The sequence below is a fragment of the Chiroxiphia lanceolata genome, chromosome 1 (genome assembly GCF_009829145.1).
Source record: "Chiroxiphia lanceolata isolate bChiLan1 chromosome 1, bChiLan1.pri, whole genome shotgun sequence".
In the NCBI taxonomy this organism is placed as follows: Eukaryota; Metazoa; Chordata; class Aves; order Passeriformes; family Pipridae; genus Chiroxiphia; species Chiroxiphia lanceolata.
This window is the reverse complement of record NC_045637.1, coordinates 100,801,026-100,827,644: the sequence shown is the minus strand read 5'-3', so window position 1 is coordinate 100,827,644 and position 26,619 is coordinate 100,801,026. Positions and strand designations below refer to the sequence as shown.

Genomic DNA, 26,619 nt, shown 5'->3' with positions numbered 1-26,619 from the left:
AGTCTTGAAAGAAGAGGACTTTACACATTGTCTTGACATGGTTGCTAATAAGCCTATAATGAGAGATTCACCGCATCAAATAAATTAGGCACCAGCAGCCATGAAGTGAACAAGCTGAGATAACGGCACAATGCAGTCCAGTAATAAAGAGGTGGAGAGTGTAGTCTCCTGGCTAGGGCAGAACACTCTGTTATTTTTAAAGGATGGATGGATTTAGACAGTGAACGGGTAAAAGCATTTGAGAAGAGGGAAGTGATGACAAAAACCAACCACGCCTGAAGAAAATGGAGCAGGATGAAAGTGTATTGTATCAACATATGCTCTATGAAGCTATAGAAAGCATTTAAAACTGAGCATTGAGTAAATGGAAGTAATTTTCAACAGAATCCTGAACTAGGGTAGATCAGAAAATCATTCTTAATGTATATGAAGCTATGTGGACTTACTTCTCCTGAGACTACGAAAAAGCAGACTAAGTCCCATATTCATGTGTAAAGCATTTTGGATCAACATTTTTAGTTTCAAATGATCTGGATTAAGTTGGACAGAGTGTAAAAATGAGAACTATTATTAATATTGTATGCCACAGGCTATATCAGCATATCAAATGTGCATGGTTTTGTGCAGACCTGTCCTTGCTTAGTGCTTTCAGCATCCTTAGTGGAGCAAATGCCTATGGTGTCCCTGGATGCTTAAACTACATTAGTTTTCAAGGTAAAGTAAAGCATGCCTAAAGTCCATACATTTCTAGATTATTTATTTGTGTGACTGGTAGAAGTCATATCATGCTGTGATTTTAATGAGTTCTATCTTCACATGTTCTTACTCCTGGAAGACCTTTATGGCCTTGCTCTGTAAACTTATTCCCTTAAGCTGCTTTATACACAAAATAGAACTATTTCTGAGAAATGGGGTTCTAAGATCTCAATAGATGTATTTGGGTGGAGACAAAAAAGTATAAGCAGTTGATACTGCTAGCCACATCAATAAAAAAATTTAAAGAAACCCAAAATTCAGAGTAGTTCTTATTTTTATTTTGCTTTCAGTTTATAGACTATGATTTTTCAGATTGGGAAAAAATACACTACTCTTATTTTCAGTCAGTTTCTTGTGCCAATTTTAATGCACAGTGCTTCAGTACTTGACATGAAAACACTGAAAGGAGAATGATAAGAACTCACACCATAGAATTACCATTACATATAATCATTAGGTTTTATAAGAATATAAAATATATGTGATATAACAATATCACACATTCATTCTCTTTCCAAACATTTAGAACCTAAACTACCTCTCAGTATTCCCTTTAAAAATTACAGTTTTTCCAATGGTCCTTAATATCAGTACAAGTTTCCTCACAGGTCAAGGATAGCAGATCACTTTAAAAGCATAGATTCTCTTTACTAGCATTATGACCCCTCTCTGTTTATTTCAGGAAAACCTTCCTGATTGTTAAAGATGCCATGGTAAAAGTATTATAAGCCTTTAAAGACTAGATTTTGCACACTTGCCGTTAAAATTTTGCAAAATTATTTATTGAAATTCCTTGCAGATTGTTTCTTGGATGTCTTTTCCCATTCTCTTTCCACTCCTCACATTAAAAATATCTAACATAACAGCTTCCCTAAGTTCTCGTTGAGTTCTTTGGAGAGCTGAAAAGAGAGGCCACAAGTTTCAGCCTCCAGGAATCTCTGTGGATGGATTCAAGAACTCTGCTCTCAGGCTTCACAGAACCATCTCCCGTGCCACACTTCTGCACAGCGAGGCTGCCATCTCACTCATTTGCAGGTCTGTTCCCTTAGCAGTATGACATGCTAAGAAGTCAGAGCCCTGCTCTTCACCAGCATCTGCCTTCCCTCAGCTCCTCCCTGTTAAACTCATATGGCCCAAGCATCACGAAGCCTGATTGAATAAAAAAAAAGGAGGGATTTACCTTGGTATCTTTCTGCTTCCTGCAGTGGATCACAGCAAATGATGGTCAATGTGTTTAGAATAACATCTGGAAAAATCCACTACCATCATTAAAAGCATTGCATACTGCTCTTTTATTGTTCTGCTTGGAAATTCTTATTCTCTGTTTCATACATTGTAGAAGAAGTGAGAAGCACCTGGAAAGAATCTAGAAATTCAGAATCCATTAGAGTTCATCACTACCAGCCTCTGAGTCATCCATGTGCTAGCCTTTGGGCTACTGCGTTTCTCTGCATCTAGCCACATCAAACTATCAGTGATCAGTGTCATTAGCCTGTTTCACAATAATCAGTAAGAAAACATAGAGACACTAAATTTTCTGATGGATAACAGGTTGATGGGAGCTGGGAGACTGTGATGGGAGACCCCTGTTTTCCCTCACAGTCTCCTGCCTCCAGCCAAGCTCACCTTGTCAGAGGATAAGAACTTTTCTTTTTGAGACAGCACTTCATGAAGGTGATGCATGACAGGGTGACATTAAAGGTGTGACCCATCTGTTTAAGAGTACAGATCCTTTTACCCAGTACAGTCACTCTTTCAACTACCTTCCTAAGGTATTCCACTTTGTGAAGGAAACTGCCTCTCTTTACCTTTATGTAAGATAAATGATCTCTCTACTCCTTAAAATTACTTTTTTTCTGGGACTCACAAATCTTTGCTATCACATACATAGCAATTCTGCTATGCTCCAAGCTGGGGGCTTTTTTTAACATATTGGAAAAGACGGGGGTAGCAGCAAGAAGAAGAGTGTCATGGTCCTCTCCTTTCATCTCGCTAAAATGGAAAAACCCTCCTGTGAGGATCATCCCTGCTCTTGAGAGGGGACAGAGATAGCACAGTCCACAACTCTGGTGGTCAGCACAGAAAGAAGCCTGGATGCCAAAGCAAGTGTACAGCATGTCTGTTTGATCTAGCCTATATTTTGAATCCAGATACTTCCCTGGCAATGGAATGTCACTCTTATGTAATCTTCTGTCTATTCCCAAAGCTTCATCCACCCACCTACATGTGTCATTATCTCTGTTTTGCCCCAATCCAATAAGCACCTGTTATCAAGACATCAAAGAAAACAATAGCAACTGAATAATGTTAGTATTTGATGCTACAGAAATAAAATTGAATATCTGAAACAGAATAAAGCCACAATATAAATGTCTTCAGAGTCAGAAAAAAAAAGAATGTTATGGCTTTAACCTGTTTACATGCAAGTATTTTCTCCAGTGGAATAATCAAGGTTTCAAAGATCTTGTCCTATATAATATCAAATCCTATTACTATTCAGCAAGGGAAAAATTATTCCCTTAAAATCAAGGTGCTCTTTAAGACTTTCCAGCAGAAAAAAGCTTGTATTGTGTGCACAAGCATACACAGAAGGCATCTCAAAGGGAAATGTTAGCCTCAAATTAATTTCTGTCAGATTTGATTGAAAAACTCACACATATCTGTCCATTGGAGGTTTGTGACCCGACTCTGCCTGACTGGGATTTGGTAATCAAATGGAGGCTCCTACAATAACGTGTATCAGTTTTGCTGTAGTTAAGAACTATAGCTGTAAAATGTGCATCATAGCAGCAGAATTAGAACAAGGAGAATTTCTGTGTGCAGTTTCATTTGCTCATTAACTAAAAAAGTGCCCATAATTAGAAAAAAATCCAAAATACAAATAAAAATAATTTTTAAATGTTATGCTAGTATTATTGCACCATGCATGAACCAGATTGTACACTTGAATGGATTTTTCCTTTATTTCTTGTGTGCTTTTAGTTGCTGGCCACTATTGCAGCTACTGCCTAACATAGGCAAGACCTCAAACCTTTCTCATGTGGCAAGATCTGTGCATTAATTCTTCACTCAAGTTCTCAAAGAACTGCTCAACTTTCTCTTATTTTCTCTCAAATTCTTACTTTCAGAAGTTTAACATCTAAAAAAGAAATAGCAAAAAAATTAAATAAATCCCGTAACAAAAGGTTCCCTTTTTCAACCACATCTAATAAAAATGAGGTACCTAAATGTAAAGGCAGCAGTTACAGAGGTGTAACTACATTGCCACATGGCTGACATTACACTGGGTCAAGTTAGACCCCTGGTTGTGGTGGAAGCCTCATGCAGAACTGCATTATTGTAGACACAATAAACCCATACAGAATGTATGTCTGCTATCATTGAAAACAAGGATCTCAAATTTTAACATCATTTTGATCAGGACTGTACACCATTTTGAACTTTGGCCTCATTATATCACTTCATTATGAGACTCAGCTTCTGAGTCTGAACTTCAGATCCAGATTGCTCATTATTTAAACAGTGGAAAAAAGGAAAGACATTCAGCCAAATTAAACCAAGGCAGCTGTGAGAATTTATTGGATCTATCTCCAGAAATTTTATTTAGTTTATAACATATCTCATTTAAAGTTTCTTTAGAGGATCTTTAAATGAAGGAATTTTGGAAGGCAAGTGGGGAATAGGAAACTGAGGGGAGGGAGAAGGAAATATTAAAGAGAAACTTTTGGAAGAATGGTATGTAAAAAACAGGAAGGCAAAGAAATACAAGATGGACAATTGAACAATTGAAGGAATGGTAGTTGGACAGGAAGAAAAGGGGCAACAGCAGTCATTGACAATATAATATGAAAGATTGGAGGCTGAGAGAGAATGTGTAAGTTTCAGAGCTAATAGATGATTATCTTAAGAAGATCACTTGGTTTCTTTCTGAGCTTCTGTGTAGAGAGTAATGAGTCTACTAGGTCTTACATCTGTGTAGGTCCAGTTTGGACAAGAGGATCAGCAAGGAATGAAAAGACCTGTGTCTTGGAAACTCGATGGTAGATATTTGGGACAGAAATTGAGCTAATTTCCCCTGTATTATTTCCTCCAAATAATATTCCAAGCCTTTGAGGTCTGATGAGGAGAAAACACATTTGTTTACACTTTAGTGACCCTGACTAGTATAACAGTAACATCACCTCCCTGCTATCTCTGCCTCCACAATGTAGATCTCCATAAAAATGGCATGTTAAAACCCAGCAGAATGAACTGGGGTTTCCCCCTATTTTTTATATGATTTTTTAAAGCCAAAAAAAGAGAGGAATGAGAGGAAGAACACCATCATAAGTTCACTTGTACACTGCATGAAAACAGAAAAAAATTGCAAGGATTGTGGCACCAGCGTTGCAGCCAGACATTCAAGTCTTTAACTGCTTGGGATTTGCTGAAAATTTTCGGTTTCTTCCCTATTGCCTCAGTTCCTGTGTATTCTTTCAGGCATTTTGATTTCTCTAACATTTTCCATTGTACATTCCTCTTTTATCTTCTTTATCTACCAGCCAGATAACAGTGTATTTTTAACAGGCATCTCCATTAGGGTATTGACTAAGTGGCTCCCAAGTCCTCTGTCACAAGTCACTGAGACGAGTAGTTATTGATGTTTTCTACTACCTTGGTAGCTGACACTATTTCCAACTATTTTTGGAGGATGAGGAAAAGAGGGAGTATAAAAATAACAGAATAGGGTCACTTCAGAATCTATCTGCAAGAAATTGCAACCCCTTTCCAGTCCCCCACAAATACTGTGGTGCACAAATACAGTTTTCTGGCTAGCATACCTTTACAACTGATCACGTTCTTTACAACGGATTGAAGCTGCAATGCCTGTGCCTTTGGGATGATTGATTTTTGAGGAATTATGTTCGATACAACTGAGTACCAATAAACATTAATGCTTTCTTGAAGTAAGGGACTCTTAAGGACCAGATTCCAGAGGTATGAGCTAAAGCAGGAATTAGAACAGTCAAAACTGAGAAGGCAAGACCAAAACCATGCATAATGGTGACAACTTGAACAAAGAGTAGTGGGTAACTGTTCATTACAAGAACAGTGTACCACAGCAAGTGGTATGATCAAGTAACTAGTACAAATACTAAGTGCTACTTTTAAAAAGAGCATGTATTTAAATTATGGAAGTTGCTACTACAGAATTTTATAGAAGCCAAAGATATAAGATAAGGGGTATAGAACACAGTGTGTGGTTGCAAAGCCTAAACAAGTTCTTCATTGTAGGAAGTTAGGTGGATCATTTTACATTTACCTTTTTTTGTTTTACTTTGCTAAACAACCAGGAGTAACCACTGCTGAAAACACATCTCATGCAAAGTATATTCTTAAGGAAGGCTGAATGGCCCACAGACAAATGTAATTGTGAAGTCTTGCAATCATTGCTTTCCCTTCAAAATCCCAGTTCCCAGGATTCTTATTTGCATAAGAAATCTCAGATTTCATCTAAAAACTTAAACTTTTAATACTGGTATGTGAAGAGAAAACTTGAAAATATGACTTTACTGTTCTACATGGCCTGAAAAAATGAGAGAAAATAATCACATGTACACATCATTTCTTTAATTTAAGCCAGTCTTATAGTCCTGGCTCATGATTTCAGAACACCTTGGGGACTTGCAGTTTTGTTCGTGCTTCAGACTTATCAGTACAGTAAATATATTCTGTTAGGCAGAACATCCTCAGAAAAAAATATAAAACATATTTCTAATGACTGATTATATAAAATATTGCATCACATCTTTCAGATCTTCAAGTAAGTGCTGTCAAATTCACTGAGTGCTTGCAACTTCTATGAAAGTCTGCTCTAGGATACATTCATGAAGAACCTTATGTATAACCATCCTCGCTACTACTGTGTACCTTAAATACCAACAATCTTATAACAGGCCAAGAAACATATAGATATTCAGGGTTTGAATAGCAGCACAGAACTGTTCATTTAGAACTTGTAATGGTCTGGTGGACTCACAAGCTGGCTGAGGGGCAGAGAAAGGAATTCAGTCCTTGTTTCTGTAACAGGTTCTGTAACCTGTGTTGACAGCACTGCTAATATTAGTCATCTGAAAGATGGGCTGCTAAAAACTGTTTTTCAAACACTTCAGCTTTGTAAGTCTCCTGAGGTAGAAATGAACTTCTCTGGTTAAGAAAAATGCCAAAGGGGGGTGACCTGTTCTTTTTTTTGTTTGTGTAATTTATTGCTTTGGAAGACACAGAAGACAGCATTGGCATCACTTAAGCTGTGGCCCACTTAAGCTGTGGCCCACCTTCTAACTATTTTACAGGACATTTAAAATAAAACATCCCAACATTTGATATTGCAGTAAATAAAGAAAGAGACTGCACAGATGATCTTGTCTAATGTTTCTGTTCCAGTACTGTCAGCATTGAAGGGTTAAATAAATCGCAGCTATGCAGTCTGGTTACTGTTCAAGACACCTGAACTGAAAGGTGGGATTTGTGATCACAGTCAGTATTGAACCAGTTAAAAGTCTAATCATGACAGTTGCTTGTCAAAGATTTTGCTAATACAAAAGCACAACAGAGCAAGGACAGTAAAATAATATGTTCCTTGAATTTATACTACTGCCTTTTTTGCAGTATTTAAGCATTAGAAAAAAGTCAGATAAAGTAACAATTCAAAACCCAGAAGCAGTAAGGAAATTAAAATTACAAAAGCCTTAGAGTGAAAATATCAGAATTTTTGTTTTTTTAATTATTACCAGCATTAGTGAAATATATTGATTTTCAATTGCAAGATTTTAACTTTACTGAGTGTAAAATCTATTTTAATGCATTTGTTTATTGTACATTTTTTTAGGTTTAAGTGATTATTTTTTCTGAATCTATAAGTAACAAGTTTCTATGCTTGTAAGATAAAGTAATCATTTTTACCAAGTAAAGAGGTAAATGGCAGAAGAAAAATTTAAATAACCTCCTCTACAGGCAGAACAACTGTCTCATATAATTGCTTCTTATCTCTGTAGCAGCTTAACAGCAAGATTCAGATTTATTTTAGTTTTTTACACATTCTAGAATCTGGTTAGAAGTTGCAGAAAACACTATTATCAGCACTGCTCCAGTTCTGCATTTAGTACTGGGCATTCCAAGGGAAAAAAGAATTATAGAATGGAGGTCTGAAGTCAAACTACAAATAGTTAAAAAAGTTTCTATTACCACTTCAGAAAATGAATCATGATCTTTTCTGTCCTGTGAACAATACCAATGTTTTAATTCCAAAAGTGTCTTAGTTTTAATGACTACCAAGGTTGCTTCCATAACATAATAGTGAATTTCATTTAATCACTTTTCATTTAAGGATCAGAATTTTTGCTTTTCTGTTTTTGCTTCTTTGCTTGTTTATCATGTACAAACCACAGTGTCACAGTTGACATTCCTGCAATAAAGCTGTGTTTAGAGATATAGAGGCTTAAGACCTTCCGTTGTTTCAAACATGACCTTAAATTCTCAGAGCAATGCAAGTCCAGAGATTGAACCATTTAGGTTGGAAAAGACCTTAAAGATCGTTGAGTCCAACTGTTAACCTCTCACTGACAAGTCCACCACAAAGGCATGTCTCTAAGAGCCAAAGTGTCATATTTTTTAAATATCTCCAAGGATGGTGAGCAGGTTGTTCCAATGCTTGAATCTTGTACCTGGCATCAAGGTTACTAAAGCTAATATTTCAGCGTTTTTTCATGGATTTTGAGTATACCACCATCCAGACAGATATAGCCTAAAGCTGAAGTCAGTAGAAGTTCAACATCCCATAGTAGTTCAGATCAATGGGCCCAGCTAGCCACCCAACTCACCAGTGTAATCTTTTCAGTCATATATGGTTTCCTTATTCCTATATTTCATGAAGCTTGCTGAGAAATTATCAGGCAAAGAATATGGATCTCCTGCTCTTTTCAAAAGAAGAGAAAGCATTTCTCTGGCTTACAGGAACAGTATTTCCCCACAGTTCTTCTGCTTCTTGAGCAGTGTGGTAAGGGCTTGTGTTCCAGCAAAGCATACTTTATTCAACATGCAATGCCATCATCTCACCTGCTGACAAAAGCAGCAGAGCTGGCTTGATGTAGGGCACAACAGATGGAGCACAGACTGCTGGCTACAGTCGCCAGGACTGTGCTCTGGTTTTGTTGTGACTGAACAGCAAAATAGAGTCCTCGGTTTAAAAACCTATCTATAAATTGCTGAGATCTATGGGTAGACTTCTGTAGAAATGCCTCTAAATTAATAATGGTGTTATTTTAGTTCAATTGCCATTAGCTACCATCTGTTTTCATAATTCACCTACATTGCAATATTACTCTAGTGAGACTGTGCTAGTCAGTATTGCTGCAGAGCTGTTCCTTCTTTCTGATCTAAAATATCAAGACCAAAGCGATACGGCACCAGAAAAGTTTTTAATATAAATTAACAAATGAGGCATACATTCTAAAAGTGTCTTTCTATGCACTTCTATGCATGGAAGCTTAAATTGCATTTTGCAATGGCGGACAAAAGAATGCAATTCTAAAATTTAATTCTCAAAATCTACCTCATCCCATTCCATTGGGGATTTTTTGAGTGGAAGAAGAGCAGAAAGGAGTGACACAAATGTAGAAAATTAATTATAATTTAATTGTTTTCAGGGTTGTTTTACTTAGGTTAAAAATCTAATGAGGTAAAACCTTAGTCAGAGTGAAACCTCATAGGAATTATTTCTATTGACTTCAATGGACTTTAGATCAGACCCAAAAGAAAGACCCATCTTGCCAGTCTTACTTGACTAAAAAGTAGAAAAATAGTACTACAGCATGATATAGAAATAGGGCAGAGATTCCAGTCCTTGATCAGCAAAGCACAAACCCTCCCAGACTTTTGCATTGCCAGGATGTGCTCCAGGATATACATTTGTTGTATGTTACTCTGGAGCATAGTCTGTGCTGCATTTATCAGACCTGACTTAGAAGCTGGTAGAGGGAAGGGGTCTGAAGTGTCAAAAGCTTGAGAAGGAGGCAGACTGAGTGCTCCAGACAGCCAGGAGATGGAGGAGTTTTCTGCCTTCATCTCTGAGCAAGACAGATAAACACTTTTGGAAGCTCTATTAAACTGTGGATTTGCCTACATATTCTGTGGATGTTTAAACCAAAACATAATTACTAAAAAATATTTGGCTATAGCACAGATATTTTCTTGGGCTAGTGAGCTCCCCTATCCCCTCTCCTCAACTGCCTTTGCATATACAATTTTCTTCTGGGGAAAAAAGAATATTGATACAGAGATTTTTGGAATAGCTACTCCATAACATCTATTTCAGAAAATATCTAAGTTTAGAAAAGCCACAAGTATATCTCCCTATGAGGCCCAACTCAGTGAGGTGGCAATGTGTCTTGAAAGCTCAGCATGTCGGAAGGAGATTCTTCATATGCATCTGCATTGCTCAGTCTCTGGTTAATGTACCACTAAGACACAGAAACAGCCTATAATTCCTGAGAAACTTAAACAACAGAATCTTCCTGTGGTCCTATATTGACGCTTCAAAGGGAAAAGCTGCAGGTGGATGTTCACTCATTGCAGATTCTGATTCTCCAGCATGTGTCTGTGTCAGTTATCCTATACACTTCTGTCATCTAGAGATTTCCTGCTATTGAACTTGACCTTGAAGACACTTTTTGCATTGTTTGCTTGGAAGAAAGGTCTTAGAAGAAAATAGATGCTAATCTCAGTAAGCTTGTATCTGAGGTATTAGTTCACTGGCAGACATGATTTTGTGCTTTTGTATAAAACTTTGAAAGGATCATACTGGTGTTTATGATGCAATGTTGTGATCAGTTTGATACTAGAAATAGCAGTAAGAAGGATGAAGCAGAAAAACAGGAAAAAAGTAATCTTTAAGTTATCTGTTAATCATCATGACCATGGCTGTAACGGAACCTGTGCCCACCTACCTAACATAAGCATGTGTGTTCAGCAGATGCAGTACAAGTGGAAGGGTGTGTACCATATAATTAAAAAACAGGGCTTGTTCGGGTAGTGCTGTACAGTGCCCTGGGAGCCTTAACCTTCCTAATGCTAAGGGCCTTCCATTTGCATTTCCTGAAGAATGTGTGTTACCAGATCAGAAACCTAATTTTTGAGCCATTAACCGTGATGTACGTAATATGTGTCATCTGTATTGCAGAGAAGCCAATCTGGCATGTGACATGAAAGGCATGATAAGAAGAATTCTATAATTATTACTGGGTTTGTAAAGTTTAGGAGGATAAGGTTCACTAAGATAGCTGTTGATACCTATATGAAATGCCTTGTCATCCATTTACTAGCCTGGAAGAATGCATTCTACTACAGATTTAATTATATATTTATAAAACAAGATCTGTCATTACCAGTTTTCCTTTGCTGAATCTCATGAAGTGTTCAACACACCGTGAAGAATGATACTGTACATTTAGCTAATGAAGTTACTCTGCCCCTGACGTTAACACTAGAGATACTTTCTTCCTCCCTGATGGTTTATTCAAGCTCTAAAAAATTAAGTGACCTTAAGGATCTGTAGAGAGAAAAATTAATCCACTGAGCATGTTGTTCTCTTTTGTTCTGATGCAACATCGGTTGAAATTGATGAGAATGTAGTACTTTTAACAGCACCGGATCATGTTCTTGAACATAAGAAAAAGTGCCAAAATTTTAAATACAAATAATTCTGAAACAAGAATTTGAAATTGAGAGGGTTAACTCGTAGTCTGAACAGCCTCAACTTGTACAAGAGTTTAGATATAAAGTTGGAATGTCACATTCTTCACTGCTGTGTCAGCTGCTTCCCCCTGTCAACTCAGACTTCACAAAAAGAGTATCCTTATATCATTTATGTGAATATTTTAAAGCAAGATTATTCACTTTGAAAAAGTCCCCAAATCAATAAAATAAATTTAAAAAAATTAAACAGGAGAAAAATAACAGATATGTTAGAAAAAGACATCTAGGATCAAGTCCAGTCTCATGATTTATCATGCTACTATATCATATATTCCCACTGATTTATTCATCTTCATTGTACTACAATCAGTTTTCTGGATTCATCTTGGTTAGTAATTATAAGTGGGTTCAGTACAGTTAAGGACATGACTCTTATTTTAAAATGTTTATGAGTGAGATGGGGACTGGGCTTCTATCTGCTTTTAGATGAGTGTTATAGGCTCAATTAAAATTGTGCACCCAAACTCATGTAGGACAGAGTGCACCTTGTAAGAGGATTGAGAGGCAAAGTTCACAGAGAACTTTGATAATGTGGGAGCGGGATGAGGGAACACTGAAATTTTACAACCATACTAGAATTGAGCCCAATAATCAGGCAACAGTTGTCCAAGTTTCTCCAGATAAGATCAGTGATAGACATAGAAAAGAAAGTGATCATGATTTGCCATTTATTATAAAATCTTGCTTTCAGCTTGGTAATCAAGAGAGATTTTATTGTACGCTTTTTCAATAGCATCAGCAGTTTCAAACACAGTGTTCATCATCCTGTTCTGGCCAGAGCTCAAGAAATAATAAAACATCTAAGGCTCTATTTTGATGTACGGTCTACATCTGGTTAGAAGGTATACATTCAGACCCATTGACTAGTATTAGATCTGGGCTCCAAAAGAAATAGCATTCAGCTAATTCCAACAGTTCTCTAACAGTCAAAGTCCTGATGGAGGCAAAATGGAGTTTTGGACTCCTGAGAATTTAACAATACAGCAGAAGAAAAAGGCTTCTGGAGAATGACTAGCTGGGATAAGGGTTTATATAAATCACTTTTAAAATTATTTGTATATTATCTATTCTAAAAATGGGAAAAAAAAAGAAAATGGAAGACTTAAATTACTTTTACATCACATGAAGTTTAATAAAAATAAATTTAAAAGTTTCCAGTAATCACCAGGCTTCTGAAGTGGTCAAGAAAGATACATAAATGAACTTATGATATTAATACCATTTAACAGGTACCTGAGCTGAAGCATGAAGAAGCCAAATGGCATATACAAGATGCAGGGAAAATACGGCATAGCAAGAAGAGAAAATGCATTTTCTGGATCTTTGACTTTAACCAGAGTTCGGATGTTTCTGCTTTGCCGACAGCTAATTCCTTCCACTCCCAATTATATATATACACACACATACATCCTAAGAACGTGATACATCACAGAAAAATGTACTGAAGACAAGTAATGCCCTATCACAGCTAATAACCTTTGAAAGCTTTAATGTGAACAATAGAATGTGTCTGTTCTGCAGACTTTTCATTAAAGTACATAGACCAATCATGAAGAAAAAAAAATATATTTGAGGAAGCAATAACACAGAGGTTAAAAAATATTGATTAGGAAAAATGTTTTCTTCATAGAGATAATATCTCTCTTCTAGAAAAAAGGAGCTGCTTAGTCTCCATTAAAAAAAAAAAAGAAAACAAAGTATGTTCTTACAGCACACATTTCATTTGCTATGAGCTTTGTTGAATAATGAGCAAAACTGCCATTTCTCCTACAACCTTCTCTCACCTTACCTATCACACTGAAAGATTTAAAATTTTTTTTGAAAAGTCTGTGTCATTTCATTTATTACATTGAAAAAAATGAAACACCAACTTTTAAATACTTTCGCCCTTTTTTTTTTTAATGTAACTATCTGCCCTTTGGTGCCTAATACCTTCTTAGAGGATACAACCCAGTAAATTTAGTATGGATTCCCACAGGCTGTATTTACTTCTAATGAGATATAGTATCTCCTGATCTTTTTCATCTACCTTCAGAAAAGAAAGATTAAAAAAAAAAAGAGCTTGTTTCTGTCAGAGTTCGTTCTTTGGTGTCAGGAAAACATGCTGGGGTTTTTACTTCTCCGTCTTCTAAGTTTTCACCTTGATCTTGTAAAGTATTACAAACAATCCAAATGCATATATTGCACTCCTGTTTTCCAAATTTAAGCTGAATACTCAAAGATAATGATCATGATGACTTGAGAATATATTCTTCCATCTTTGAGAAATGCATTGGGTGGTACATTTCCAAATTTTGGGAGAATAGTGGGTGACTTTCAGGAAAAGGCAAATGCAAATTAAGATAGCTGAATCAAGGGATTTCTGAGGTCTTCAAAGGGCTTTGGATTGAGCCTCAAGTTTTTAGGACTTTTCATCACTAGATATCAAAATACTTCACAACAATCAGTACTTTTCATTATTTCTGTTTCATTGATGGGGAAAATGAGGTATAAACAGTGAGACAATTCTCTTCCTATCATTTAGTGACTCTGTGGCAGTTGCTAAAAGTCACTAGTTGCTGTAGTAGTCACTACATATATATACAAAATACATATGTAATATCTAATTATATAATAGTCACTAGTGAGAGGATAGCAGTCAGCTTCCATGACTTTCCCTTTCTGCAATTTCAATAAAATTTTCTCACAGAGGATGCCTTAGGAAATAATAGTTAAGCTTATTACTCTAGTAATTTTGTTCCCCTTATGATTAAACTGTGAACTAACATGTTATGTATCGCTTGACAGAGGAGATCTGCATATTGATCCTTCAGAACTAATGCTAGATGTACTAGTAAACCTCCAAAATCCCAGTGTGCTGTACCTGCCACCACCAACTCTCATCATTGCAGTTGACTTGCAACTTTTTCTATAACCCTTTGATCATCCCTGTCTCTTATTAATCTCAGCTACTTCAAGGGTTAGACAATTCAAATGAGATCCCGTGTTGATATAGAAGTCTGGGGGTTTTTTCTGACAGAATTGTATCTTCTCATCTATGTTCAAAAATAAGTAGTATGCTGTCGTCACCACCATAATATAAATGATTAATTTTAATAAGTTTTTAAAATAAATTTAATAATTTAATAAATAAGTTTTTAAAATAAATTTAATAAGGAACCAGATCCTTATAAAGTAAATAACAAGAATTTCAAGTGCCCCTGTCCTGCTTCTTCTAAATCATATAATCTGGTTTAAGTGTTGCGACTGGATTGTCTGCATGGTATTTAAAAGTTAAAGGGAAAGCCTGACACTGTCACAGAGGAGCGTTCTTAATAGCTGCTGCTTAACACATACCATGGGAAAAAAAGCTTGTGAGTGCCCATTGGATGAGCAACAGCAGTTAATTAATAAATACTATTCGCAAGTGACTTACAAAAAACAAAGTAACCAAAACCAGCCATGTTAATTTGTAGTCTGCTTTCAAGCAAGACAACAAAATCAGTATTTGCTTAATGGAAAAAGGCTATACTTGAGGTAGGCCATCGAAGGTGAAAGGGCTGTCCTCTAGGAAAAACGTAAGGCTGGGAATTGAAAACCAGATATTTTCTTTTTAAATTGCTTAAGTTGCCTCACTTTCTTTACTTGCAAACTGGGAAGGTGCTCCTCATGCATGCTGCATGAAGAAAAACAGAGAACAGTTTTCAAGCACTGTGGTTATTTCCTGTCTTGTCAGTGAACACTGTGGAGAAGTTTTGCTGGTGACCTGTCACTATCACTGCTGGCAGCTATTCAGCCACAGATAAAATTAAGGCTGCTTCTTAGCACTGTACTAAAAATCTACTTAAATGAAGTGGGAAGGTGAGGAATGGCATTCTGCTGCTGCTATGCACATTTAGCCTGTGATGGGTAGAGCCCTTTGATACTCAACCCAACAGATCATAAAAGTGTCATTATCCACAAAATACCTTCTCGGGGGCTAAAAAATGAGAAGAATGTAAAAAATTTATTTCAAATTCAAAAAATGGCTTTTTAGGAGGATATTGTCCTATTATTGCCATGTGGTAGCTGTATTTATCCACATCCATTGTTGAGAGTGATCATCTTGTTAACATTTTTATACTATAACCACATGCTATAGGAATGCTGTGTAGGAACATTTTATTAAAAGCTGTGTGGCCTACTTTCTATAAAACACTCATACCTTTTAAAACTTTTAGAGGTGAATCACTTCCTTAGTAGGGACCACTGACTTCAGCAGGACTGTTAAAGTTTCATTAGTTTTGTTTTCATGTCAGAGGTTGGTGGATTGTACAGCATTCTTTAAATCCACAGCCTTTGAATAACATAACTTCAACCATCTGATATTTGAATTTGCTGAAAGCTGCTAATAAATTACCAGAGCTAAGTATGCTTCCCACACCAAAATAAAACTCACTAAGAATGTATTTGACTAAAAAGATATTCCTCTCCAAGGTGGAGGGAGGTAAGAGGAGACAGCTAAATAATCAGTATATTACCACTTACAAGCACTACCCTGCACCCCAGGAACCTGGATTTTGACTCTGATACTGCTTCATAATCAAGAATTGTTCCAAGGTGAACCATCAGACCTCAGTTACATAGAGTAGGTCCAAATCCTGAGGGGATGTAGGAGTATGGGAAGAGATGGCAAGGAAAACAAAGCTGTGCAAATAAGTGGATTGATACACACCGACAAAGATGTAATCAAAGAAAGAACTGGTTTGAAGAGTTTTTCTAAGCTAGGTTATGATTAGATCATCAGAAAACAGAACACAGTGAGAATTATGTTTTAAGTAAATGGAGAGGTTGTCTCACAGGTACAGGAATTTGACATTAAAAGGCCCACAATATGCTGAGTTGGAAGGGGCCTACAAGGATCATCAAGTCCAATGCCGATGGCAATAAACCAATGGCCTGATCCTCAGTTACAGTGACGGTTGTTTTTTTGGGTTTTTTTTTAAGTTCCTTGTGAGCATAAAAAGGGTCTGAAATGTAAATCATTATTTGTGTGAATATCATACACAACTGGAAAGAAAGGGGAGTTCATTTCTCAACGAGAGGTTTATTCTCTCAATGAGAGGTTTATTCTCTCAATCAGAGGTTTACTCTGCTGTCCAGGGTCTGTTATGCATCTCTGCTAAAGCAGAGCATGATCTTGGTAGGGTGGTAGGAGCAGTAAGAGGGGCTGTACAGGCTTGTGACACATTTAATTTAATGTTTTGGTCTACAGGATCTATACTCAAATTAAGATCATTCAGTTATGCTGTAATAACTGGGAATGAAAGCATCACCAGAAAATACAGGGACATTTTTTCTGTTGTAACCAGCTATGTGCCTCTAATTTCATTTGTTCATACCTATGGAATGATTCAGTTCTTGGTTTAACAGGGAATATGGAATATTTGGGTGAAATATTAACCCTTTTTGATAAACAGCAAAATCTTTATTCAATTTAGTGGAACAAGAATTTTATGTCACCACTGTTAAATGGCAGTATCAATAGCTATCTCCTTGGCAGGAATCTAATTGTGGCTTAATTTATTTTGCTGCTTGCTCCACCTTTTTCATGTTTTTAGTTATTTCCTTCTTCCCCTCTCTGGATCTCCACTAAGCAGTATTACAAAACACATATACAAAGATGGCAAAGTTAAAAACGCACTTCAGAATGTTACCATTGTATACTCTATGGTTATAACCAGGGTATTATGCATGGAAAGCATACAGTATTCCTGAGATAGGAACTCTGATAACCTGATCAATCATTTTCTGTACATCATGTACACTATTTAAGCGAGTGGAAAGCTAAGTATTATTTTCTTGAGGTTAAGTGTATGTCAAGAAGAAGAAGAAGAAAAGTGTTTCTCACTATAAATACACAATAGATTTTCCAATTATCTATTTAACATTGTCCCCATTAAAAACCTTCAGTAACAGATCAGAAGAAGTCAGGGAAAATAATTATCAGAAATAACACTTGTGAAGAAAAGGAATAGAAGAGAGATCTACTAGGCCTTGGTGATTTGATTCCTGAGAGTCAAAGGAAAGATACAATACAGCTGTAAAGAAAATGGATTTTTCTTTATCTATATGCCACTATTTAAATATTTATTTCTTATATATTAATAATTCGAAGAAAGATGGTCGATATTTTCAAAAACTTTAAACGTTGGTCTAAATATTTTCCTACCAAAATCAATAATGAAACTCCTAACGACTTCACTGACAGCAAGGATAAGCAGCTGCTTCTGAAAGTATTATTTTCAGGGAGCTGATTTTTTGGTACATGGAGGGAGAGGGTTATTTTGAAAATGAATCTCATGCATAGTTTTTTCATCATGAAATTACGCAAAATATAACAAATTTAAAAAGAATAGCACTTTTGTTTCCAAAAGAACTGCAAATCTTTAACAGTGAGAAGATATGGCATAAACAAACTTATTTACTATGTCTTTACAACACAGCGAGTGAGGCAGCCCAAGACAAACACAAAGAAGCTTCATATTCAAGTGACAACACCTATATCCAATATGTACATAAATATATTATATTTTCTTCTGTATTGTATTTCATGAAAATGTCACTATTTATGCAGTAATCTGTTCCTTCACTCTTTTAGCAAAACTGTTCTCTAAGGCGCTTGAAACAAATGTTGCATTGACATTTCTGATGAAAGCCTCTTAAATAATAATGGAAAAACATTCATCAGGCATGAAATTTGAGATCAAAATATGAATGGTTTGTGTTCTATTAATTTTGTTCTATTGTCCCCTGAAATTTATTTTTTCTTTAAATTAAAATATAAGTAGACCAATTATATCCAAGTTATGTGTCCTAGTTTTGGCCAGGACAGGGTTAATTTTTTACAGTAGCTGTGAGGGGAGCATGGCCAGACTCTGTTATTTGGCACCATCTCACATCATGACCAGGGTTGGAAGGGACTGGTTGCTGAGAAGAAGGGTGTGGCTTTGGGTCCCCATGAAAGAGTAAGCTATCTGCCATTGTTCATTGTTGCCTGGGGTTGAATTACTCTCCATTTCATATACTTTTGTTATTAATATTGTTGCTCTTACTGTTCATTTTCTTATCTCATTGCTGTTTCCAGTAAGTTGTTCTTATCTCAAACTGTGAGAGGGGAGTGCCTCGCAGGGTTTTTTTTTTTTAGTTCAAGTACTAAATTGGGGAATACTACTCCTAAACTATGACAGTATGACTGTGTATCACTGTAATACAGTTTATATAGAAGAATGTCACTAAGATTTGGACATGAGAGACTTTTGCAACATGTCAGTTTAAGTAACCATTTGGGATGATGCTTCTTTAAAAGGAAACACACACCACAGAAAGCTGATGGGAAACTTACTACTACATCATCTTCTGGTGACCCATGACCAATATCTGGAAGCAGCTATGGTATGAGCAAAAGCAGAGGTATATTACTGAGATTCATGCAATTGTAACAGCCCAAGGAAAATAATACCAAAATACCTGGGTAATATCACAGATATAGAAAGACAATAGGAGTACAAAATTATTCTGTGTATGAGTTCATACTGTCAGCCTGGCTAATTCTTTTTCTCTAGTGCCCCACTGCCCTGATCACCAATACTGTGCATCTGGTTGATCCCATCCAGGTTCTTCTCTGCAGTGAGGAAATTAGTGCCCTTTGTGACAGTTTGTCCCAAGGTCTGCTGTCAACATAATACTATGGGCAGATCCAATCAAATGTGGCTCTTCCATATTGAGACAGTCCTCCAGTGCTACCCCAGAAGGCTTTGTGCCTTTGCATGCTTCTTTGTGTCTCCTTCCTAGATAGGAAAAATCTCAGCATAATGCAAGGCACCCACCTGACCAACAGAACAACTATCTTCACATCATTTCAGGTATTTAAAATTGGAAACTCAGAAGAAAGCAATGCCTCAAGACAGCCTGCAGCAATCACCTTGGGAACCAGGATTCTCTTGCTGGTGCAACCTATAACAAGAATATAGATAGAAACGTCTTGATAATTCAGTAATGAAAAGGACTCCATTATGCCAGTTGATCATAATGAACATGAAAAAGAGTTCTAATAAAGTCACATTGTAAGATAGATAATTTATAAAAATTATCTTAACCTAGACTGAAGTTTTAGAACTTAGAATACTGGATTTTCAATTTCAAATTCCAGAAATGTTAATAAAACTATTAAATCCTACAGTCAAGATTTGGGATCCTACCTAAACATCTATTTTGTTTTAAGAACTGGTCTCACTTAGAGACAACACTTCTTAATACATAGGAAGTACAATTGCTAAAAACTGACAAAACTTAATACGAACATGGAGATTAAATTTAAGTGTGTTCTTGAGACTCTTGGACCAAATAACATCTTAAGACTTCTCTAACCATTATGTGTTAATTTTAAATTGGATCAAATCTAAGTGCTTTCTTTGATGAAAATGCTAATTTCTCAAATTACATTTATGTTTGACAATGGAATGTGACTCTTACTAAAAACAAACATTAATGCTGCCTTAAAAAGATGAAACTAATGAATAACCAGCTAGGAGGAACATATAAATGTGAAGTGGAATCTCTTAGAGGAATATTGAGGACTCTATAACAAGACAGTAAAACATAAAATATCCTTGAGGAAGACATGAAAGCATTTATTTTAAGTATATATATATATATATATATATATATATATATGGACTTTGATCTTTATGTTTTGTTTCAAAGAGAAAAAAATCAGTGGCAGTAACTTAAACTTGTCAATTTGTAAATTAAAACCTAGGAATCATAACAAAATAGAGGGAGCACAAAAAAAAAAAAAGCCAACCTTAAAAGAATTAAAGACAAGAAGTGTTTTAATTCTTTTAGGAAGGGGAAGGAATCCTATAAGTGGAATCACAGCTGTAAATAGTAGAGTTATTCACAATAATGAAATAAATATAAAAGACATGAATATGTTTCATTAGTTTAAAGTAATATAGCCATGTCCCACCAAGCACAAATTAAGAGAGATGGCAACAGATTTGAGGTATAGCAAGTAGGATGTAAAACATGTGAAGCAATCAGGGGCATCTTTCTGTCTGACTTAACAAATAACTAAGAATTGATTTAATGTTAGGATACATGTACTTACATGGAGAACAGAAATCTTTTAATACAGAACTTTCAAAAGTTGCTGACAGATGATGCCATGGTGGATATAATGGAGTGGCTCAAAGCTGAGGTAAGGCAAACTTAAATTTGCCATAGGGATAAGAAAAACCCATTATGTACCAAGTCCTGCATTATTAGACCTAAGGAGTGCTTATCAAACCTGGTAGGACAGCCACAGCAGAGCAGCTTAAAACAGGGGAAAAAAAAAAGATCTTCTTTAAGTGGCAGGCAGGTGGCTTTTTGGTTTCATTGTCTTAAGAGATTTTGGAGGCAAGCAGGACCAGCAGGTCCAAATGAGACAAATTCATCAATAGCAGGTTCACTAACACATGGCAGAAGGGCTGTGCCTTCTATCATCCCTAATTCTATTCCAGTAGATGCTAAGGTAAGACAAGGAAGTGGAGCTCAGTACATGCTCTCCCCAAACAGCATCTCTTATCACCACCATTGAAGACCAAGCACTAAATTATATGGACCACTGTTCTGACTGCTTCTTTTGTGTTCTATATTTTTCTACCAGTGATTAAAACTGCCCTTGAAATGACTTACCAGAAATACAGGGAGTTCTGTGTGATTGGAAATGTTATGTCAAGGTATGGGTTTTTTTTTAAAAAAAGGTACAAAGAACTAATTTAGGTAAATCTCATGGCCCATGTTAGGAAGGAGTTCAGATTAAATCACAGAGCTATTCCTGTCTGGCTTCATAATCTACAAATCTATGGAATTTTCTTGTAGTATAATAATTTTTCCATTTCAGACTTGCTCCTTCTCTACAAATCCCTTTATACATTTAACTATAAAGTTTTTAAGACAGTCCCTTACTTTATGTATAGCCCTTTTTTACCTTTAATAAATAGATAATTGTACTGGCTTTATGTTGTTTACTGTTCTTCAAATTTTTTCATCTTTTTTGTGTGTTCTACTCAGCACAAGAAGGTATCTTTCAGTAAAGCCTGCCTGAGAGTGAAGACAAAGAAAGGGAGCAGAAGAAACCCAGACAGGGAGGGAGGGTCAGAGGAAGACAGAAAAGACTAAGTGAAACATTATTCCTGAAGGATTTGAAAATAATTCACTGTATTTTGAAAAAGCCTTTAAATCTCAGAAAATAAAGATCAACCATTTTAAAGGTTGATAAACCATTCAAAATAACCTTTCTGATATTTCTCATTTTTATAAAAATAGCTGATCATTTAAATTTAATTTAAATACCCTGCAGTGGTGGGACATAGTGGTAATACATACTTCTATTTCTTACCTTGTCTTTTTGGTGATATTGCAAATTAAACAGCAGTCATCTTTAGTGCCAATTGAAGAAGGTATTTACTATGATGCCCACTTGGTACTCTAGGTTTTACATTTATCATTGAAAATTTTTTAGAGTCGTTGTTCCTATCCTTATTTCAGTAAGAAATATTGTAAAACAATTTTAGAGAGGGATTAAGAAGAAAAAAGTAAACAACTGCAAAACTATATAATGCTAGCAAGTGAAATAGGATTGTTTTTAAAGGATTGTTCTTGAACATATTCAAGATTATAATTATGTAAGCTATAGTACAAATTGAAAGTATCTTCAGAGAAATAATTCTTTGATCACAAGGGGGAAAAAAAAGAAAAGACTTTGCAAATTTATTTCTACAAACAATCAGAAAGAGGAAAATCTTTGAACTTCTATTGTATTGTCAGCATTAGCTATGCTTTATCCAGTACAGTGTTTTTAAATGCTATTAACTTAGAGACAACCTTGCTTTTTTTTTTTTTTACTGAAGAAGTAGTGGTGAGAGTGGTGAGAGATAATTCACCTGAACATTTTGTTGGATGAATCAGTCCTACTTGAAAGCCACTGAGAGCTCTTGGAGACTGAAATACAGTAATATACCAATTGGCGTGGATACTGCTACTTCTTATGTTTCACAGTGGTCAGGGAGAAAGTGTGTTAAAGCAAGAGATAAAAATTCTAACTATTTGAAATCTCAATGTTGGTCAAGATCCAGGTTTCAATGCTAATTCTGTTTTCTATGGCAAAAAAATAAACCAGAAATTCCCGACAGACTTGAATTTCTAAAATTCAAATTGAATAGAGTTATCAGCATCCTGTTAGAAATGTCCTGCAGAATTCTTTATCATGCAAGATGGATCGGAGCCAAAATGCTCTACCTAAAAATCTCGCTGGGAATCCCAAACCTATACCTCTAGTAGAACTGACTTAATCCAAACTTCAGTTCTGTGTGCTGACAGACACAGAGAGACTAGGTTTTAAGGCTAGGACAGAACATTTACTTCCCTTAGGCAGTGCTGTATTTTCCACTTATGCTGAACTACGCTTTAGCTGGGATGTTCTCAGGCCCAAATCTGTAGGATGCTGAGTATTTAGTGGGAGGTGCTGAAAGACTTTAAAACCTAGTGATGTCATTTCTTCTTGATGGCTTTCAGCACTTCTGGAGGATGGGTGTGGGAGGGGTGGCAGAATCAGATGTCAACATATTAAATTTTCCTGACACAATAAAAACCCATAATCATGGCAGATTGAATTCGTACCTTAAGTGTAAACAAGAAAAGAATTAGTTTTGCACCATTCTGCCAGAAATAAGCAGCACCCTGTAAGTAAATAACATTGTTTATACCACTTATTCTGTGTGCAGTGAAAACAAGCACAGCTGTTCCTTGACTGCTCTGTCTGTAAAAAATGAACAAATGTGCACTGTTAGCTGTTAGAATAGCAAAGTTTACAAGATCTGCCATCCTTTTCCTTACGCTGTTTTTCTTGGTACTTAAAAGGTCTGTTATTAATGTTCATTCCAGTTTAAAAAGTGCCACAAAATACCTCTGTTGATGTCAAAACAAACAAACAAACAAAAACGGAAAAGGAAAAGGGGGAAAAAGAAAAAAAAGAAAATGAACCCTGAAACCCAAAAGCCCTACTGAGGTTCTATTTTACCCTGAAAATAGGAAAAAAATGTATCTGGCAAAATTTCCTTTCACAAGATATACACAGTTTCAAGTACCAGATAATATACATTGTGCATTACATATTACAGGACAAATCTTGGCTCCATTGTCAGCAAGGATATATTTTTTTCATTGATTTAAATAGGACTAAAATTCAAGAAGGCTCAAAAGGGACTGGAAGGAGTAAGCATTCTGGGTAAACCACACAGCTGTCAGCAAACACCTCTTACAGTCTCCTATTTAAGTTTATTAAGTCTCATCTTGAAATCAGTTAATTCTTGCCAGCAAGGTTCTTCTGAAGACCACACGTCTGACACATGGGAATCTACTTCTCATTTCCAGCCTAAATGCACTGAAAATAGCTGATACCTATTTGATCTCATATCTTTTACTTTAATAGCTGTCTTTCCTCTTCAGCTCTTTTTTATTTCTAGACTAGAGAAGCTAAGTCCTTTTTATCAGTCTTCTCCAACAGAATACACCCTAAACTTCTGTGATACTTTTAGTGGTCCTTTGGCCCCTTCCAGTTTCAATTTATCTTTTTTGTAACAAATGTGACTTGAAATTTACCATTATGCCCAGGTGTGGTGTACAGTGGCAGCCAAACATCTCGTTCTCTGTAGATATCCCTTGGCTTACAACGCCAAGATGACATTTACATGCTTCTTCGCCATGGTACTTTGATAGTCCATAAAGATATTTTCTAATATCATTTGCAAATTAAACATATTCAGGATAGCAATTTCCATACGTTCTTGCACTGAAACTGGTCTCTCACCCCAGTGTAAACCTTTCAGTGTGATTTTAAAGGACAGTTCTAGCTCTTCTCAGTCAAAATTCTGGCAATTAGTTTCTAAAGGTATGGTAATGATATACATGATTTTAATATCCAAGGTGATAACGCTCTGCAATTAATTTTTTGTCCTTACAGTCTTGCACTGTGGTATTATAAGATTTCTATTTTATTACCAAAGGTGAACCGCATATTTTTAAATTTTGGGGTTTGATCCCAAGGGCACATTAACACCGTAGCTCCACCTGAGATTTTAAATAGCTCCAGTGGCAAAACCCAAGTGATAAAAAGTTCTGCCTATTGCTTTTTAGCTTTGGTTAAACTTTTAATATATATAAAAAAAATGTAATTTAGGTGCAAGCAAGGCATTCAAGTCCTGTTTTATGCTTTTAAAAAACAAAATCCAGCAGCTTCTAGAATTGTAGAAGATATTTAGGCTTTCTGAAATCCTCCTCCTGAACCTGCAGTGTGTGTGCCATTTCAAAACTGACAAATTAAGTAAAAATATGAAGAGAACAGAAGCTGCTACAGATCTCAGCAGAGGATCTAATGGAAAAGGGAGCTGTACTCGAGCAAGTGATGCTCGGATGGGTGACAATAAATGGGCCTGGTCCGGGAGCACTGGCAGTCCAAGCACAGCAGCGACAGCAGGCATGGAACGCTGCCAGTGCTCTTGGCTTCAGCTACACCCAGACCCTCGCTAACCAAGGACCAGCTCATCAGTCACCGCAGGGCGTGACCGTCTCACCACACCTGGGCGTACCATGAAGCTGGAAGACCTGATAGAATCAGTGGAATTCAGCTTAAAAAAAGCATCTCACAGCTAAGGAGAGCAGAAAGACAACATGGCTGTGCTGCCCGTGGAGCCCAGCCTTGTTTCTGCCCTCGGTTCAGGTTATAAGGCATCGCCACCATACCTCAGCTGGGCTGAAGAAGTTAAAAAGGAGGGGATGGGGGGGGGGGGAAAAAAAAAGAAAAAAAAAGAGGAAAACATCCCTGCCCCCGAAACTACATTTCCCAGAGTGCCTCCTCCCCGTCGGTTTCCTGCCCCTCACATGACAGCGGCCCGGCTGCGCCATGGCGGAAGCCGAGGAGAAGGTAGAGCCTGTCGGTGCCCTGTGGCCGCAGCGGCACGGAGAGGGGCGGCCGGAGCGTGGGGCCGGGGCGGCTCATGGGAGTGGAGGGACAGCGCGTGTGACAGGGAGCAGAGGCCGAGGCCGTAAGCCCGCCCTGAGAGTGCAGGGCCGGCGGCGGGGCGATCCTTCTGGCTATCCTCGCTGCGCCGGGGCGCAGGAGAGAAGATGGAGGCGGCGGAACCTGGATCTGGCTGGGAGGGAAGGTTTAGAAGTGTAGCTGGCGCCGCTGTGGAGCCAAGGTTAAAGAAATGGAGGGTTTGCCTACCAAGGGACATGGGTGACATGACCAAGTTAATTTCAACTGGGGATTTTTCTCCTGCGACAAAACTTGAGGAGTTTGGTGCTGGCGATCTGTGGTTTCCTAAAGGAGGTGTTCTCCTAAAACTCCCTGTGCCTAGATCGCTCCTTCCCAAGGAAAAAAAGAAAAAAGTAAAGCAAGAAGTGCAGTTGCCGGCCTTTTCACAAATGTTCTCTGTTTCTTTGCTGAGCCAGAACTTGGACAGACAGCTAACCTGTGGGATGTTTGTCTTGTCTCGAATACCTAAAGGAGGGAGAGTTTTAGAATTACTCCAAGGGAATTGGCCTAAATTAGAGATTGACAGGTCGTTTCCACCTTCCCTGCTGTCAGGGTTTTGTTGGGAGGGGTTGGATTCCTTACGGGAGGCTTCTTTCCCCGGATTGGTACGTTTTTAAGTGTGGCAGCCTTTGAAAGAGTTCTCAGGATAAAACCAACTCTTGACAAGTCTTCTTTAATAATATAAGAGATTAAATTAGCTTGTGTTTTGTTCTCTTTGGACTATGGTAGGAAACTTACCTTATTTGTTTATTTCCTCGGGGGAGCGTGCACATATCTTTTGGAAGGGATGTATGCGTTGTGCATGTGTGTTTCTTTAAAACTCAAGTTCTGTGGCTTTCCCCTTCCGTCAGCTTTAAGTTATTTAGGCATCAAATGCCTAAATATATATATAGATGGCATTTGATGTTTGTAAAGGCAGGGAAGGGAAAACCCTATATCCACCATATTGGAAAGCCCACTTAAGAATTTAT

At 36.9% G+C, this 26,619-nt stretch overlaps 2 protein-coding genes across 6 annotated transcripts in view; one reads left to right on the top strand and one right to left on the bottom strand.

Annotated features, from left to right (window-relative positions):
- Positions 1-25,300, bottom strand: part of POU6F2 (POU class 6 homeobox 2) — a 351,339-nt gene extending 326,039 nt beyond the window's left edge. The window contains exons 1-4 of one of the 5 annotated variants that reach the window (XM_032679951.1): positions 25,200-25,300; positions 19,395-19,521; positions 18,911-18,955; positions 1,937-2,122 (exon numbers count right to left, since the gene is read on the bottom strand). The gene's annotated coding sequence lies outside the window, so the exon portion shown is untranslated. Of the gene's footprint in view, positions 1-1,936; positions 2,123-6,058; positions 6,124-8,615; positions 8,747-18,910; positions 18,956-19,394; positions 19,522-25,199 lie in introns of those variants that run through there. The other 4 variants (XM_032679969.1, XM_032679961.1, XM_032679985.1 and 1 more) reach the window with 4 other exon arrangements.
- A 198-nt stretch (positions 25,301-25,498) lies between these two features.
- VPS41 (VPS41 subunit of HOPS complex) overlaps positions 25,499-26,619 on the top strand; it is a 110,016-nt gene continuing 108,895 nt past the window's right edge. Inside the window, 1 exon segment of the mRNA XM_032679926.1 lies at positions 25,499-25,534. Within this exon segment, the coding sequence (XP_032535817.1) occupies positions 25,514-25,534 (21 nt within the window). The 5' untranslated portion in view covers positions 25,499-25,513.